At 36.1% G+C, this 19,288-nt stretch overlaps 1 protein-coding gene across 6 annotated transcripts in view; it reads right to left on the bottom strand.

Moving 5' to 3' along the window:
• Positions 1-19,288, bottom strand: part of VPS13B (vacuolar protein sorting 13 homolog B) — a 473,584-nt gene that overhangs the window by 107,775 nt on the left and 346,521 nt on the right. For all 6 annotated transcript variants that reach the window (XM_040548605.1, XM_040548603.1, XM_040548600.1 and 3 more), the window contains exons 34-35: positions 14,447-15,149; positions 5,041-5,178 (exon numbers count right to left, since the gene is read on the bottom strand). In XM_040548605.1, the coding sequence (XP_040404539.1) occupies positions 5,041-5,178; positions 14,447-15,149 (841 nt within the window). The remainder of the gene's footprint in view (positions 1-5,040; positions 5,179-14,446; positions 15,150-19,288) is intronic.

Here is a 19,288-nt window from a genome sequence, read left to right as displayed (position 1 = left end):
TAATCAATAAATATCATTTCATGGCTATAGTGTCAGTGCTTTAAAAACTTGTTTGTAAAAGAGTAAAGGGAAAAAAAAAAACTACTAGAAAGCTCAAAAGTTTTGCAAATGACCCAGAGTTAATTAGAAAAGTCTGCACCCTGGCTAGTTCCCCTTCTCACGTGTCAGCTCTCATTAAATCAAAAAATTCTCATTTCAAAGTTAACAAACACCATGGTTAACAAAACTGTTAAACTGGGATCAAGTGGGCACATTCCTAGGTTTATATATGATGTCATGCTAAGCAGCCCACAGCTGAACTTGCAAGTAGTATGAATGATTTTTCAATATATTAAGTATCTGATCTAATGCTAATTTTCTCTCTATAGGCTAACTGTGCTGGGAACAGGTGGCCCTGCTTTCAATTACGGAGGGCTAACATGCCAGTGTGAGGCCTGGATTAGTTCACCTTCTCACAGGGAATTTGCCTCGGTTGGGAATGGATTTATTATGGCTTCACACATGGAATGGGGCTCATGTCAGCTGAGGGCAGTGATACATCATATGATTCAAATTAACCTGCTGTGGACTGCTCCGCAGGGCTGATATTGTGTATTAAAATGACGACATTTTTAAAACAGCTTGAAAGAAACCAGGATTGCTGAAGTGCAATGGTTCCAATTTGTTCCAACTAATCTATCACCTGCTGGAGATATTATTCTAGTGGGTTTCTGGTAGCTGCTATTTTCCAGGTTTCTCCAAACCACTGACCTTGCTAATGGAGACAATTGTTGCCTTTGGAAACAGGGAAAAAAGCCAGGGAGAGCGCGAGGTGCAGCATTGTTTGGTGCTCTCCCTGCCTATGGTGAGGCCCAGTGCTGTGCTCCTCCTCACAGCATCCCACCGCTGCCAGGGGTGTCTGGCAAGAGCAGCCCCCAACCCCACCACCGTTATTTTATCGTTCAGTGGGAAATGTCTTCATTTGCCCACATAGTCTGCTCCGTAGAAATTATTTCCAAATGCAAACATCAAGGATCTTAGTTATTAACATCAAGCCTAACTTCTTCCCAAGAAAATGCTTGGGGAAGAGGACTTTGGCATGAACGTTTATATTTTGTGTGTATATGTATTTTGTATGAAGTTGTACTTCACAAATTAATGAAATGTTTTACATTATTTATACACAGAAAGAATACGTCAAAAAGACAGCTTTTGCAGTTAAAGCATAGTTTGATAAATTTAAAAAAGACTATTAAAACAAGATGGTCATAATTTTTCCCCACCTAATAGTGAATGAATAATGAATGAATAATACCTGATGCTGAAGCAATAAATAGTTCACTTACGTGTATTAGACAAGAATTAAATGTACAGTCAGTAACAGACTGAATATAAAAGAGAGAAGGTCATGTAAACTGATGTAAATGGAATTTAAAAAATTTTAAATAATTAGTTACTGTAGAAAGAGAAAGAATAGTACTTTAATACATCGTGGGGTTAGGGTTAAGGTCTGTTCCCACAGGTCTGATGATGAATGCTTATTTCTCCTAGGATCCTATTACCTTAAATCTGGAAGAAATATCATTTTTCTTTAGTTGCCAAAAATGTACAAAATAATCAACTCATGTGGCAAGAAGCACATTAATGTATCCTGTTATTCTCATTTAATTAGTGGTTTCCAAGTTTAGCTACTTGCTGTAGTTTTTTGATCTCCAAGTTAATACAGACTGACAACCTGGTTTCCTGTGTGGTGAAGGTATACAATTTTTCTGTGGAACACTATCTACTTATCTACTTCAGCTGACAAACTATTTACAAGGAGTACAGTTTTCACCTAAGACAGCAAACACTGGGAACCATTTGCAGATTTTTCCTTTTAACTGCTTGTATAGTAGTTTGCATCATAAACCACAGCCATGTTTGACTGCTCTATCTGAAATTTAACTTCAGCACGCCAACAAAATTCTTCTTAAGAATTATGGCATTGCAATTGAACAGCTGAACTCTGAACACTTAAAATCTATAGAGAAAACCGTGCGTTTATCACAACTGCTGCATCCAGATTTTTGTCTGTATATGCACAGCTTTTAAGAGTCTTCTGAAAAGCAGATCACCTGTGCCCAAACACTAGCATCTACTAGCACACATTGCCTTCAAGTACATTAAAAAAATGAACTTACTGGATTTATGAAATGCACATATATAAATGAACATGAAAATACACAACATGTCCTTAGAAAATACTCATTAGTGGCTCCATTATTTGCCAAATGTTCACTAAAAAATCCCTAGGCCTTTGAGGCATGCAACATAAGCATATTTCATCGGTGTTATTTATTTAATCAATTTAGGTATTTGTGATGGGAGACATAATAATTAAGGTTGTCTGCTGATCTTACAAACATTTTCCTGAGGTTCCTGTCCTTAATGAACACCTGCAGGCTTAGTTAGGACCTTGTGATGTAGATACCTTCTCCAGATCCATGCTCTGTAGGCCAAGCTACCTTACCCAAGAAGTTGTGGTTAGAGAACTTTTTCCCCCCCAAGTAGAGTTAGTAACTTGTTTTCCAGTAGTCTGCTCAGGAGTTGTCAAGCTTTCATAACCCCTTTGAATGTGCTATTCTGATGCAATCGCATGTGGAAAGTGTCTTTCACTACTAATTCAACAAAACACCCATGGAATACTTCTTGGTAAAGATTAGCCTAGTTGAAGAGTATCTCATACTGGCCACAACTGAGATGAGAAAAATCTGCAGAGGAATGCAGAGCTGTTTTATTATATTACCCTGGTAAAATACTTTATTAAAATTCAGAGTAATTACTGTTGAGTCATGTTTAACGATAGTTCCAATTAGCAGCAAATAGATGATAAAAAGAATGCCTTTTGGCTAAGAAGAGATCCTGGATGAAAGTTGTGAGGTTTTATGTGCCTTGCAAGAATAAATAGACTGGATTTTATGATGAGTTAATTTATGTTTTTTTTTTCAGTTCCCTATTTAGCCAAATACCACGGAGGGGAGAGATTTAACACTGATTCAGGATCTGACTGAATTGTTGAGAATGGGGTAGAAACTGAGACCACTTGTGAACATGTATTTTGCAAGCTTGTACCAACTTCCTTGTTTGCTAGTTTAGTCAGAAAGCTGTCCTACTAACAGGACTGTGTCAGGGAAACACCTTCAGGCATTTAAAAAATTAAATATAAATGCCGGGCCAGGAAACTGCAATAAGAACCTTAAGAAACAGGGGAATGGAAAGACAAGGGATCTGGGAATGTGGGAACCTGCCAGAGATGTGGGGAGAGAGGACTAGTAAATCAAAAAATTGGAAAAATGAGGATAAAAGAAAACAAAACTGGCAGCAGTGACCAAAATATTGTAGTGTCAAGAGAGAATACATTTTCCTTTTGGCTTTCCAATGGAACTCAAAAATCTTGACTCCCCACATTCCTCTGCTCTTATCAGGTATCTATAAAGCCCACTGATAGTGTCTCTTCCCCTCTTACGCTGATCATGCTTAGACTGAAAATCAAATATTACTATTATTAATCCTTTAGCTCAAATGGCAGTAAAACATGCAGTAGGTCTGAAGGTTCAAAATCCTATTAATGAAGCCAAACAGGGATCAATATAAGAAAAACTGCATTATCAGGTGGTTTTAAAATCTTGTCTTAAAGGAATGCCTTTAAGGCAGCATAGAAAATGAAAAAAAGTAGTAATGATGAGGTTGTGAACTTTATTCTTTCTTCAAGACTCTTGCCTGCCTGCATGTAAAAGAATGGATTTTCAAGTTACCTAACGAAATATCCGTAATCAGCTGGTAAATACATATCACCTCATTCTCTGGTTGTTCAGTTTGGTAACCTGTGGGCTGATATGCAGAAATGGTAACTGTTTCACCCAAAGACAATAGGAACTGTGGTTCCAACACCTAAATACCTGTATTTTTAAGTAACTTGGACACAAAATTCTCAGTTTTAAATTGGCAACGTTAACGTAATGAAAAATACCTTCACCTCCATTACCTCCTGTGAAATGGCAAGGGCATACTACCCCATCACCCACAGGAAGGTTGTGCAAGTAAATGAATTTGTTTGTAGTGCTCAGATCCTAAAGCAGTAAGCAACACAAAGGAAATATGTAATTATTTTGTAGAGCTAGATCCACATAATGTGTTAGACTGTATAAACGTGTGTACCAGGATTAATAGAAAAACCCAACACTGAAGAGTTGCTCACTAAATGACTGATAACAGCTCATTCTGTGTGCTGAGTAAAGAAAATATATTTATGAAAAAAGTTACACAATTCAACAAACTATAGATAGTAAGTATACACAAGAGAGATGAATTATGATGGCATAGGAAAATGTAGGTCTATTTTCTAACTTTCAATACAACCTTAATTATATTCTACATAGTACTGTAGTTATAAATACATAATTCACAACATAGATAATACATAACATAGTTTAATTTGCAGGAGTCTGTGATTCTTCAGGAGTCAGACTACAAGTCACTTAAATCTTTTTAACTAAATTCTAATGAACTGTCATACTACACCACTTATATTCTGTATTAAAGAAACGCAATATAAATATTATTTTCATGTTTGCAGTGTTAGCATTTTAGATTGTATGAATTTGTAATGCCAGGTATCCAGATTCCAAAGAACCCAAGAGAAGGCAGATCATTAAATTCTCCAAAAACAATTTAAAAGTCAGCTTTTATAAACATACTTCAATAAATTTTAAAATCTCAGTTGTTCAAGAGCTAGAAGCAGGTTGTTTACATCTTATTGGAAATTTGCCAAACTCAGGCTTCTAGAGGGGTAAAACTTCTATAATGACCTTGAAAAGAAAATAAATAATCAGGCCTTAAACCTATGACTGACCTAGGACTGACCATTCCTCAACTGTGGTCTCAATTCAGGGTAACGATGGGAGGAAAATTTCACGTTCATCAGCAAGGAATACATTTTTCTGATGATCTAATTGTGTGTATACATGTGCATATCTATAAATAGATTACGTTATGAAAATAGAGCTTAAAGTCAATGCTTACCTGGTCCATTAAGGAAGTCTTTAATTTGTACTGTGATAAGAGGAGGTGGAATACCACTTTTAGCATCTACTTCTCCTGCTACTGTTTGCAGCCAAATCTTGCAATAATCCAGAGCTTCTGGTAGAGTCTTTCCAGGATCTACAGGTGATAATGATCATATTCATTAACGATATTCCAGGAATATGATACATAATGGAATACTAAATACGAAATTCATTAAGTAAAACTGAGAAGTTTAAAATGTATACACAATAGATAAAATTCTTAATACTTTTACACACATCATTTGTGCAGACAGATAGTGCATGTGTTTAACAATGCATGCATACATACGCAAGAGAGCAAATCCAGTATCACACAAAATGAAGAAAAATTGCAAAAATACCAAGTGAAATATGAGTAAAAGATATTACCCATCACAAGACAACTTTTAATGGCACTTAAATTGATCTTTTGTTATCAGTACTACTTAGAAGAGAAACAGTGACCAAAAATCACTTTCTAGACTGTATTTTCATTACCATGTAAGAAAATGGTAACAGCAAGATAAAGTTTAAGAGATCAGAATGCTAACAGATCTCGAGGACAAAGCACGATGATATTGCAGTTATATCATTCTCTTCAGAGTTTCACTCACACAGCATGTTTAGCTTCTAAAAACAGTAGCTATTCTTGGATAGCATCTTGAATGGTATTCCTTTGGTCGGTCCGTAATATCACACAAGTACATGAAAATTAATTTCCTCCAAGCGGTATTCCTTTCTTTATTTTCTGCATATCACAGATGGCTGTAGATAGGCTTTTTATTTTTAGCAACTTGTGACTTTTGTTACAATAGTCCTGAATTCGGGTACTACACATCTTAAATTCTAAATACTCCATTATTCTTTAGTATCAAGAATGCTACTTAAATTATCAAATATCTGCCTCACCCTTAAAGATTTAAGATTTTCTTGATTAAAGTTCATCTCTCCCATTTTCAGTCAATTAAAATTTGTTAGAATTGTTTTATTTAACTGAGTGTTACTGAATGGATTCCTTTCAAGAGCGGTATTTACATACCCACTATTATACTCAACATATGGTATCGTGGTATCACAGTCATATGTGGACTGGGTATATAAAGTCAGCTTTGGAATTTGTATTTCTTGACCTTATCATGTGATTCATATAAAACTTGGCACATATGAACCCTTATGTGATTTCAAAGAACCTACTGAAACCAATTGATCATGACTTTAGATCTATATGGAAAAGATCAAAAGTTAGCACATTCTTCTGTTTTTATTTGATCAATTTTCAGGCAATGACTTTACAGCAGTATTTGTACTGCATGGCATATACATTACAGCCTTTCCTTCCCTTTATTCCTACTATACATTTATAAAGTCAGCTCTCAACAGTTGTTTAAGAGCTGTCACTGCATACAACAGATTTGTATATTTTCCATGTGAATTTCTACATTTTTATGGTTTTCAGCCCTTTTCTCTAATTACACTAACCAGAATTGTATGGCATACTCTCTTTTCTGTAGTAACTGCTTTAGGGAATTTCTTTTTCCTGTGTCTGGATTTTGCCTAGCATACTGAAAATAATAATACAAATTTTTTACCACTGAGGTACACATTTTTTTCAAAATATAGTTTTGTAGTTGTTCTGAGGAAGGATCTCAGACTTGGATCTATACTTGGATCTATTTAGTTTTGCACTGGTAGCCCATCATAAACAATATACTCATGTTTTTCAGAACATATAGCATTGTAAAAATTACATTGTGCAATGCACATCGCTAAATCACTTAAATTGATCTTTTTATTTTATTTATTGTTCCTTCAGAAATACTAATGTAAACATTGAGGTTTGCTAATATGGAGTAAAATATTACAATATGCTATTACTTTGTCTCATTTCTGAACGATATTGTGCCATACTTTATATAACAACCTAGATCAACCACTAGAAATTAAGAAATTCCAGTAAATTTAGTCAAACATTGCTTTTTCAGAATATACTTACAGGTATTCCTACTATCCTAAGACATGTTTACGTTATAAAACAGCTAATAATCATTTCACAGTTGTAGTTGTTCAAAGATGAAAATTTCTTTAATGAAAGGAACTTACATAGCAGAAAATCCGTGCATGACATAATACATTAGCTATACAAATACCAGCCTCAGGGCACTGTATTGCAGGGTTGCATGTATGGCAGCATGTAAGCACAGAATCAAAAAAAAAATAAAAAAATAAAGGAGCCATTGGGCTCTTGGAAGATTATTTTGCTCTGTCATGTCTCCAAGGTGTGCAGCACCATCATCAACCCTTCAGTACCTGGGATGTATCAGGACTGGGACACATGAATAGTGAGAAAGACCTCAGAAGTTACACATTAGGGACACAATGCAAAGACACCTCAACACACAAAACTAGCCCAAGCCCAACAAAATATATTACTTTTAACCCAGCACTGGCCTTACAGAGTTCAAGTTTTTTTTTCTTTTTTTAATTTTTATTTATTTATTTATTTTTATTTCAGGTGGAACCATGCTATGATGAAACTGAGATAATTCTGGAGGCAGGACAGCTGCATTGTCACAGTTCAGCATCTGAGGTAATAATTCTGAAGGGCCATGCAAAGAATGAGTTTGAGTGTTTCCAAGTACATGGCATGGTTTATTTGGACCTGCATGACAGACTTGACTTTATATTCAAGTATATCAGGCATGGATCAATAAATAATTTTTTATACAATGAGAAGAAAGCTAAATTCCAGAGGTTTCAAAACTGTCTGTACAAGTGCTTATATTAAAAACTTGAAGAAAGCTCCATAGAGGAGCTGCTAAATGTATCTGGGTAGGACAATTTCATTTACATTGAAGGTCAAAAGAGTAAAATATGTGTACCCTGATTAAAAAAAATAAAAATCTTCTATGGTAGAAAACAGCATACATGTTTTCATAGGATTAAGGATCAGGAAAAGAATAGAACAATACAAACAAATAAATAAATTCCTATGCCACTGGGCAGAGGAATCACCAGAGAAGCAATAGAATGAAAAAAAAAGAGAAAATTTAGGCTGAAAAGTAAGAAATTCCTGATGGGAAGAGCTGTTAGGAAAAGGATTCTTCTCCCTCAAAGAAATGATGGAAATGTTCAAAATGTTTAAAAATACACTTGACAAAACACTATAAAATATACAATAGGGAACAATTATGCATCAGCAGGGAACTGGTCTGAATAATGTATTATAATAGGTCATTTCCATTTCCATTTTCTATGATTCTCCCAAAAATCAACACTTAAATTTGCAGTTATTTGTATAAAGAAAATGCTGGAGAAAACCCAAGGGATGCATATATAAGCAAAAGGAGAGGCTAGAATTACTCCGGAGGAAGCCAAGAGAGAGAAAAGAAAGGCATGAAAAGTTGAGAGCGGTGAAGACGGCCAGAAATTCTATCCTCCGCATGATGTGAAAAATTTGTCTGGGGCAGCAAAAGAGAAATGGTAGGACAACTATCACAGATCGACAACCAAGAGTGTGATTTAAAATCTGTAAGACTGAAAAGCTGCGAGACCTTGAATACTTCCACATTGTTTTCCTTTATTATTATTATTATTCAAATGAAAAAGATATATCTCTGGCTATTTTTGAATCCTCTGAACATTCAAAGCCACTTTTAGTCCTGGTAAGTTTCAGACCTCGTCTCCAAAATTCACAGTTTATGAAGTAACTTCCTAAACTCGATTTGGATTTGCAAGTTTTGATTGCAGTTACCTCCCCCTCATTCTCATGTTAATAGGAGACGACAAACCCAAACTTTTGAGGGGGAAAAGGAAAGGATGGAGGCAGGACAAATTTCACATCTCGAAGATTTTCATTTTTCACGATGTGTTTTTTGACCCTGTTTGTACCTGACAGCCAGGGCACCCTGGGGGAACAGCCCAAGACAGGCGTTAGCAGGGCGACCGGACTACCGAGCAACTTGGCCCCTCCAGCTGGAACCTCACCCAGGCCGAATGAGATCTCCAACAGGCTTTTATTTCAATGGATGAATCATGGCTTGGTTTGCAGTCAATTTTGCAAGCCAGTACGATGCTGCAATCTCCTCTGCACTTCCAACTCTGAAGTGGGACGTTTGGTGTTACTTTAGAAATGGTTTCCATTGGAATTTAGTGAAGTTAAATGGGAAAACATTTCTGTGAGTGTACTCACAAGTGCTGTGTCAGGAAGTTCTCAAATGAGCATTTACAGTAACCCAAGGCATGCACACCCCTAGGCCAGCTCATCTTTACTGGTGGGGGCTGCACACCCTTACATCCCTGGATGCGGATGCACTGGACGATAAATATACTCAGAGGGGAGCAGGTGATACTCCAGCACAACTCCCTCAATGCTGTGCTAAGTAACAGCTTTAAATCCTCTTTCTGCTTCGGAGGAAGCCCAAGCTGACAGAGAGGCAGTGAATGAGACTTCCTGCCAGATCCAGCCTGTGTTTCTCTCCATTCAGCCTGGGCTTTTTCATTAGATCAGAGGTTACATGTGGTCTTAGCTACTGCATCTGCTCTTCATGGACCCCCTGCCATCAAAGGCGTGGGTGTAAAAAAAAATAAAATTAAAGGAAAAAAAAAAAAGAGAATAATTTTGGACGGCCTCACAATGGCTATTTTTTTGCAAATGCTTCATTGGAGGAAGTTGAAGAAATTCCATGCATAACACATTTATTTGGAAATTTCTCTCCTTTATAATGGCCAAGCAGCACAACCTCCTCTTTGAAAATAAACAAACAAACAAATAGAAAAAAGATTTTTCAAGAATGCCCAGAGCACAATGCTCAGGAAATGAGGCAATTTTGTATCTGGATTACATTACCTGAAACAAAGCAAATAAAAGTTTAAAAAAATATTTATAAAAGCAGCTTATGAGATTACATTAAAAACAATTGCACCCACTTTTATTTAAGTGGAAATGGCCAACGCTCTGTTAGCAAAAACTAACGGCTAGCAGATGCCATTTTTTTAAAACGTAGGATGAGCAATGAATAAAAAGGGTTGTTTTATAGTATCTTTTAGGCTACCTACAAAGGATCTTACAAGTCAACTCAGGGAACAACTAGTCTTTTTAATGACATTTATTGAGGGTTTAATATTTATCCCATTAATTTATTTACTTTGATTTGAAGTTCCTATACCTGGCACTAAGTACCATAACCATAATCAAGCTGTGCGAGTACAAAAATAATTTAAAACACAAATGAAGCAGCTTAGCACAACCATAATAAAACAGAGCTAACATTGTAACAACCTAGTAACTTTCCTCCTCCTCCAGACTGACTTGCCAGTGGACATGCTTTGAGAGAAAGACCGAGGAAATTGAAAGCACAGCCACTAGTCTTTAGCTCCAAGGCAGGCAAATGCTCCCAGATACAGACACAGGCCTGCTGGAAATGTGTTACTGCTAACTGATAATTGACATGCTAATAGTACTTAACTTTTAAATATTCTATTTCCTCCAATTTTCTTCTTATGCACTTATTTCTTTCATCTTTCAGAGTAAGTAAAAAACAGCCCCAAACACAGCTTGTGAACAGAGGAACCAAGTTCTTGGGAAGAAGCTCAGTGTTTTAGCCACTGGGCAATACTCTCTCACACATAAAAGAGTGATAGCTTACTGTAAAAATCCTGAATTTTAAGCTCCATTAACTTGAAATCTTAAAAAAAAAAATTCCTTATCCCAAATAAAATGTATGTGGCTTCATAAGAGTATTAGAATCTTCACATGTTCAAAGTAGTAAATTATCACAAATTTCATTTTGTCAGTTACCTATTATTTTCTTCAGACTTCATGCTGGTGCAGTTTTACAGGATAATTTCCCTATTTTATTCAAAGCTTTATAAAACAGACTCTCACCAAATACCTGTTAGAAATAGTTATAAGGTCCAGAATATTCTTTGTTGATTTACAGCTGAACAACGTAATACACTCATGGAAAAGGTAAGGGATAAAAGCCATAACTAGGTCTAAACTATGATCAGCTTTTCTTTACTCCCAAACTGTCTTGGGAGCTACCTTCCATGAAAAAGTAAGACCTTCGTTGTTTCATAATAGAATCTTGTATTGCTTCTGCCTTGAAAGATTTGAGAGAATCGGTTTAAAAATGTAGACTTTTTGCTGAAAAGCAATAAGGAATTATAGCACTGCATTTCGTAAGACCTGAAGCCATTGCAGTTGAACTAATAGCAGTTGTCTTCAGAATTACACAACAAAACTGATTCAAAACAATTTTCCAAATGTTTTAGAATATTCCTAAAATGTTCTTATGTGACATATATGGTATATACACATGCACAGGATGATTTGAAATGTCACAGTTTTTATTAGCATATTTTGGATCTAATCTACATAGTTCATATACAGTTAGCTACGTAAGCTTAACCGCATTAGTATAAGTAATGAGAAACCACCCCCACAGGAGTACCAATAAAACTTCATAACAAATGACATATATTTTTTCTTCTGCCCGGAGGAGTCTTAATTTCATCAGGTTGTGATGAAATTTGCCATGTTATATCTGTTGCTGTGCTGTTGCCCATCTCCATCCTGTGGTGTCATGCACACAATGTTTTCATCAGGCTTAGTCCCACTGTTAAAATGTTTTTCAAGGGGGAATATGCTCCATTGGTAACCTAGTTTAAATATATCTTTCACATTTAGCTTGTGTCCTTCTCCCCATTGTACCTTAGATAATGGAGAATCAGTTGGCATGCTGACACACAGACACAAGAAGGGAAGTCTTTTAGAGTTTAACTGGAAATATTCTTTAGCAACTTTCCCTGTAAATTAAACATCATTTATGCCCTCTTCCCACCTTCCAGTCCTTAACATACAGAGAAAAAAAAAACAAAAAAACAGTACATAGCTATTGTACAGACGGAGAGAATCCAACTTATTTCTTTCAAATGAACTTTATATCATTCTTCATTTGGATGATACATCTCTTTCAGATAAAGCTGTCAGCAAATAATCACAATGTCATGAAAAACTGGAGTGATTGATGAAATTGACTGCAGCAACATAGAAAATGCAGTGCAACATTCCTGATGTTGTATTATATGCTATGTAATATATATAGTGTGTGTATATAGATATATACACATACACACACATATATATATATAAATAGTTAATTGCAGTTTTGCCTCAAATATGAGTGCTAGAAATTAAAAATACAAGTTTCCAAATCTACATGTTACCACAATGGTATGACAACATTAATCTTGAATGGTGCAATCACAAGCACAGCAGGTCTTCCTAAACAAGAGGCAATAAAAACTTTATACTGCCTATTTTGTTGTGCAAATTAGCATATGACTTAAAGTGTTTAAGTGTGGATTAGTTTTATTAACTTACTAATACATTTAGGGTGTTGTTTTCAGGCACTAGAACTTTGGCACCCACCTCTCAAACTCTATTAAAAAAAGGCATAATGCTTTGGCAGAAAGCACAGGATTCTGCCTGATACACGAGTTAAGTATTTATTACTGCCCACAAAAGCAGCAGGATGAGACCAGAACTTCTACGTTCACATCATGTCTGACTCCCACCTCCACACTGTTTCACCTTTGCCCGACACAAAGACAAAAAGGCAAAGAAAAGGATGAGTCCCATGTAGGACTAATCTTTGGTTCTCCAAGACCTTTCCAGCTCTCTAGATGGTGAGCTAGGAGCTCTCAGACCATATGTTCCTGTAATCTTTTCTACTTACACTTCTTGCCATGCTTCTGTGCTCTCTGATCCACCTTTATTTTGTAGGAAGACTTTATTGCTTTATAGCTCCTATAGGTACAAAGGTAGCAAAAGGCTTTGGAAGTTAACAGTAGCTGCAGAATGGAGAGAACTTTGCCCAGTTTATTTGTAATGCAATAGCAGCTTGTACAAGGACACATCTGAATGTCTCAGACATGAAAATGAAGTCGTAACTTCATGAAGTTGTGATCTTAAACTTACAACTACTCCCACTGCCCTTCAAGCTTTGCTTTGTTAATGGATTTGTTAATTCTTTTCATATTAATTATTACAATGATAATCTTTTATATGGTATTTAACAAATAAAGATGGGAATCTGAAGTAAATCAAACTCATGACACATCTATGTTTCTCTCAAGACAGGATAGCAAAAACAAAGGAAGATGAAAATGGAGGACTGATTAAAGATGCATCCTCTGCCATGTTTTCTTATCTCTATTTTAAGTGTTTTCTCTCCAGATGTCTATTCTTCCTCACTGTTTAATCCCTTTATAGGTTCCACTGTCACTCAGATTTCTGGAAGAAGTTAAGATTTATCAAAAATAGCATTTATTAGTCTTTAATGGCATCTATTAGTCCAAACACATGGCTTTAATCCCAATTTTCAGAAGATACAATCTATACAATCTCATTCAGTAGAGATTCAGTATAGCTGCATAAAAAAGATATTATACTTTTTGTAACTAGTGTGCTGTATGAAATCTGGCATGAAAAAAATAGCAATGTTTTTTATCTACAACTCTCATTCAGTGAATAAGTTAAAAAAGAACAACAACAAACAAACAAACAAACAAACCCATCTCTAGCTATTTTTTCATCAAATTCCTGCATCCTCAGGTATACTTCTTGTTTTTTGTTTTTTTTTTTTTTCATAACAGTCTGTAGAGTAATGATGCATCTCATTAAATTCTTATACTAAGTACTGGCTGTCAGACAAATGAATTGCAATCATTTGATTTCTCTCTTCATCAGTACACATAAGACAAAGAATTTTTCTGAATTTTTCCACTAAGCAGTTATTCTGTTCTTTCTTATTATAAACTTTGCATATGAAATGAAAAAAGAAGTAAATTCATTAAAAACCTATATCTCAGCTGAATGAAAACTTAAAATAAATGACATCATTAGATGCCTTGGAAGATCACTATAATTTTCTTATAGATTATGATCAAAACACCAGGTGCTTCTAAAATGTTTTTCTTTAAATTTTATCAGTATTTTAATTTGGGGAAATATTGTGATACTCAGCCTTATGAAATGCTTTTTTGTATGAAATCTGCTTGACTTACAACTATTCTGTAGAAAACACTGAGAAGTTGAAGTAATGGAACAGTCCCTATGACAATCTGGTGCTGAGAAAGTAGTATTGAGGAACAGGATGAAATGGTTGCTGAAAGGTTCAATCTTAATTAATTTCAAATGTTTTTCACAGTCGACTGATTTAGCTGTGGTGTATAATCCTTAAAAAATGAATATTTACCGATTGATTTCTAAAGATGTCCTAGAAGTCCACCAGTTGTTTTCTCTTCCACCACCCCAGTAGCTTTAAGAAGTGTAATTATTTTGACATTTATATCCAGGAATGAATATTGAATGATCTTACCTGTACACTTGTAGTCTGAGGCTACTCCCTTAAGACCAGCATCAAACACTGATATTTCTACCTTCTGCTTTCTGTGGTGGCAGCTGAGGAGCACAGAGGGCTGTGATACAACAAGGTAGAGAAATGGTTGCAGCTCTATGTCACCAGTTCCCCTGCGACCAGGCTGCCGAACAATAGTTATACCCAGGGCTTGTCGAGCAGATGACCTTGTGGAAGCATGCAGACTTTCCAGCGACAAAAGACCAGTTTTTCTTCCAGTAGACGGGGGAACGTTGCTGCTCAAAAGATCATCTGCTGTGACGGAGGAAATGCATGGCTGACTGGGCTTCCTGGTATCATGGCTGCTACCTGAGCCTGCTTCTGGAAGGTTCAAGGAGCTTTTGCTTCTTTTCTCACCATCTTTCTGCTCTTGTGGTGATTTTGGTTTAGGTAAGGCAGTGCATGAGTAAGTCATCAGGGAGATCCGACTTGCTGTAACAAAAATGTCAAAAGGGATGAAATTGAGATTCTTCACAATGGAAGACTGGCGGGAGGGACGGGCAATGCGGTGCTGGCTGGTGCCACTGTGCTGCTCGATCTGAACAATTCTGATCTTAATGCTGTCACTGCCAATTCCACTGTCCTGTGCTCCACTGTAACGTGAAGAAGTCTCAACTGTTCCCCCATCACACACGTCCATTTTTTTCTGCTCTTGTTTGGAAACCTGCAAAGGAAAATATTATATTAGCTTATTATATCCATATCCCAACTGTTTCCATTTCAGCGGCAGCAAACAATCACTATATAAACATGATGTCAAAAAAGAGAATTATAAAAAATATCTGCCAAGTTAACTTTAACAGAGTAATCACTCATGAAAACACAGCAGGTGTCTGTTCCAATGAAATGATGACTCACAACAGATGAAGTGCCAAAAGAACATGTGAAGGAAAAAAATAAAGATTTCTAGGCTTACAATTCATTTTTTAAATGGTTCCTTATATGGTAAAGATTCTACAAGAAATATATAGATTAATATGAAACCATATCTCTATAAAAGAATACATCGCAAATAAAAAGCCTAGTCATAACTATTCTCTAGTTTTGAGCACTGATGCTCAAGAAGTTCTCTTTGGCACTAAAATATTTTACTGTGATAACACGAAGGAGATAGCAATATTAATCTACTGCAAAATCACAAAAAGATTAAACAGAAATTGTAAGCTGAAAAGTGTAAATATTATGTTGTAGAACTAATATTTTTCTTAGAGTAATGGAAATGACAGCTAACTTACATAAAACACCAAAGCTGAAGGAAACATCACACAATATCTACACACTGCCCCTGTGATGGGGTATGAGTTCTTAAGCTTACCAAGGCTCACCGAGCATAATCTTGGCTGTGACATCCACAGAGTTTCAGGTGAGAAATCATTGTATATAGAAATATTTCAAAAATAAAACATACACCACTGAATAAACACTTAAAATAATTTCTATTGTAGAAAATAAAACAATGAAACAAAATTTATTTGCAAGGCTTACTGCCCAGGAACAGGATACATTTGTAAATACTGCCACTGAAACAAGTAGAAATCCTACAAAGAACTTGAGGACAAGCTGGGGAGCATATATGCAAAAATATTTGGAAAGAAAAAAAATTGCATAAATTCAATAATAATAATAATAACAGTAATGATGACGGAAGACCAACTCCTGTGATTCACATGACTTTAGTCATGCATTACCATGGGTCACTTCCACAGAATTACTAGCACTTCTATCTGTGCTGCCCAGAAGAAGTGTTTCTGCTCCACTTATTAGAAGCGTTACCATAAGAAATGCCCTACTCAATCAGATGCATGACCCATCCAGGACAGTACACCGTTGATGGGATGCTGGCCACTTACTGCAATTTGTTCCCCTTCTACTCCCTAAGCATCCATAGCTGCTGCATTTGGGATGCCGGTGGGTACACATGCCTGTGTAGTCCTTTTAGTGACACTTCCTAGACTTCTTGTCATGATTCCTCCACTTCGTTTTTGAATATGCTGACACTGTCTGGCCTCCACAAGCAAATTTCAAAATCTGTATTCAGTTTAAACTAATCTCCCGCTAGTTCTACTGCATGTCCCCGATTTTTTGTAGTGTAGGATTTGAACAACTGTTTCACAGTCAGCTTTGTCAGCACTGTTATGACTTCGTAAACCTTGATCATATTCCTCCCTCAACCTTCTCCTCTCAGGACAGTAGGGCCCCAGCTTTTTGGGTATCTCTTCACAAAGCAACTGCTCCAGCACATTTAGTTTTAGTTTCCTCTCTCTGACTTATCTAACTCCACTATGCACTTCTTGAGTACTCTACACAGCATTCAAGAAATAGGATTACTACAGTTTTATATAGCAGCAAAATGATGCTTTGTGTCTTGCTCTCAATCTCCAAACTGATTATGTCCAGTATTTTTTTTTTTGGCTGCCACTGCACGCTGACTCAATGATATCATCTATTTTTTTTTCCAGGACCTACTTCAACAGTTTCTTTTTGTCTTTTCCACTCTAACGAATCTTTGAAAAGGGGGATATAAAATAGGGCAAAACATACCTTAACTTCCATTTGAAAAATGTAAGCGTGAATTAAAAGAACTTACAAAATTTATCAGCAACTACAGAAATGAAGGGCAGTGATTACCAAATTTCTTCAAACTTCAGTCTTTATACAGCAATATATGTAGATTCTACATTTACTTTAGAAATTAGGTGGTAGTGGGAGTTAAAGAAAAGCTGCTTTTCTAAAGGTTCCTTTACATTGTGCTTTCTGAAACAAAGGGAGTAAACCCTCCCCCTCTTTCTTTAAAGGCATGGCCATACTAAAGCAAAGTATTACAAAGGAAATCCTAAAACAGAACCATTAACTAGCTGAGATTTTCTTTGAAAAGTTTTTTGCCAGCTCTGGTTACAATCTTTTCAGATTCACTCACGTACATATTTTTCAAATAACCAATAAACTTCCTTGTGGCTGATTTCTAGGACAGACTCATATCACTGACTTGTAAAAGTGATACCAGTTTTAATGCAGCCTCTGTAAAAATAACTGGAAACCATTCTAATGAATTACCACATTATAAGCCAAGAAACTGTGACCTCTCCTGATATCCTAGCAAGGTTAGACTATTTACACCTCAGCCTCTCTGTTTGGTAAACTATGAAGTGTTTTGCCCGTATCTTGTACTGATGGTACTTTCAAAATGGCACAGATGGTTTTATTGTTCATGCATTCAGGGCAAGCAAAAGGCAGAAGGGATGGAGCTGTGGAATGCTCTTGCCATATCATTTCATGGAAATACTGCCTGAAATGAAGTAGACAGCATATGCTGTTAAACCCAGTTCTTAATTACTCCAAAGCCTTCCATTCAGCACTATGAAAAAAATCTTTTTTGGGAGTACAGTTCTGCAGAGAAATACACTCTTATGGCATCACATGGTATTCTCTTGTTTTCCTCTATGCAGGAGTAATTTCTACAGATACCTGACATTTACGTTATACCTGACTTTGCCAGAGGGATTGCAAATAGAATGTCAGCCACCAAGTGGTAATCTTCCACAGAGAAAAACATTGCGTGTGTATGACTGAGTGAAGGGAGAAAGCATCCTACTTCTGTTTTCTGAATGGATCATCTATTCTCACACCTAAGTATATTTGACTTAAACCCTAGTTCTTTTCTTCTGCCTTGTTTTATAACTAAGCATCTATTAAATGTGCTCCTCTGTGTGAAGCACCTCAAGGAAGGTAGAAAAGCAGCTCTACCCCCATCCCCATTCAGACCTTGGTTTCTCTGACTACTCTCAGTCTACTGCAAGGGTGCTAATTGGTCCCAACTGCTGAGTTTCCTGTTCTGTGGACATTCAACTAAAAGAATTATTGAGACCCCCAAATCAATTCACACAGGTCACTAAACAGCAGTCAGATGGTAACTTCTGCTTAGTACTAAGTAGCATGCAATAAGAACCAGTGCCCAAAAGGTAAAAAGCACCATATCCTATTGCAATTTTCCATGCCATCCAGCCCAACAATTAAACTTTGACTTATGTATTCTCTTACCATACATATTATAAAGGTTGGAACAAGTGAGGAATGATTTGCTAGACAGCTTTTTAATAATATTACCGGGTACAAAACAAAGGTGCAGAAGTACCACTGGAACTGTTTGCATCAATTTCTGCTCAGTAAGCATTAAGCCTTCTCCCAAGTTTCACAGTTAACCTGAAAGTATGCCTAATAATAAACCTGGGCATCATTTAGGTATTCCTCTAATGGGATAGGAGACAAGAGGGAATGACTCTCAGGGTAACTCCTCCAAAAAGATTTTTTGCTTTATTATGGAATAAATGGGCCAATACTTTAAAGACGTCAAGAAAGCAATATCAGCTTGCTGTTAGCAAATGTAATGGTAACATTTATCATTGGGCTGTATTATATCAATTCTCTTACTCTTTACATAACCCATTTAAAATGAACAATAAAAGTTTTCTTTAATTAGCTACTGGTGTGCATTAACATGATCATGATTAAACCATAAAAACCAACTGTACATTACTCTGGTCCCCTATCCCATGTGTTTTAAATTATTTTAGTTGAAAATGTACTTTGAGTCCCTTTTAAAAGTTCGACCTTCTGCTTTCAGAGAATTAAATGCATATTACTGTAGTGGAGAAGATAATGTTTCAGACCTCCAGGCATATATTAAACACACTGGCAGCACATTAGACAAAATGCTTTACTTATTAGATACTTCCTATTCTAAACAGTGTCATCAAAGGCTAAAAACAAAATCCATATAAAAGCTGCACAATGCTTCCACACAGA

The sequence above is a fragment of the Cygnus olor genome, chromosome 2 (assembly GCF_009769625.2).
Source record: "Cygnus olor isolate bCygOlo1 chromosome 2, bCygOlo1.pri.v2, whole genome shotgun sequence".
Classification (NCBI taxonomy): Eukaryota; Metazoa; Chordata; class Aves; order Anseriformes; family Anatidae; genus Cygnus; species Cygnus olor.
The sequence above is the reverse complement of the archived record's forward strand: the minus strand, read 5'-3'. Positions and strand labels throughout refer to the sequence as shown.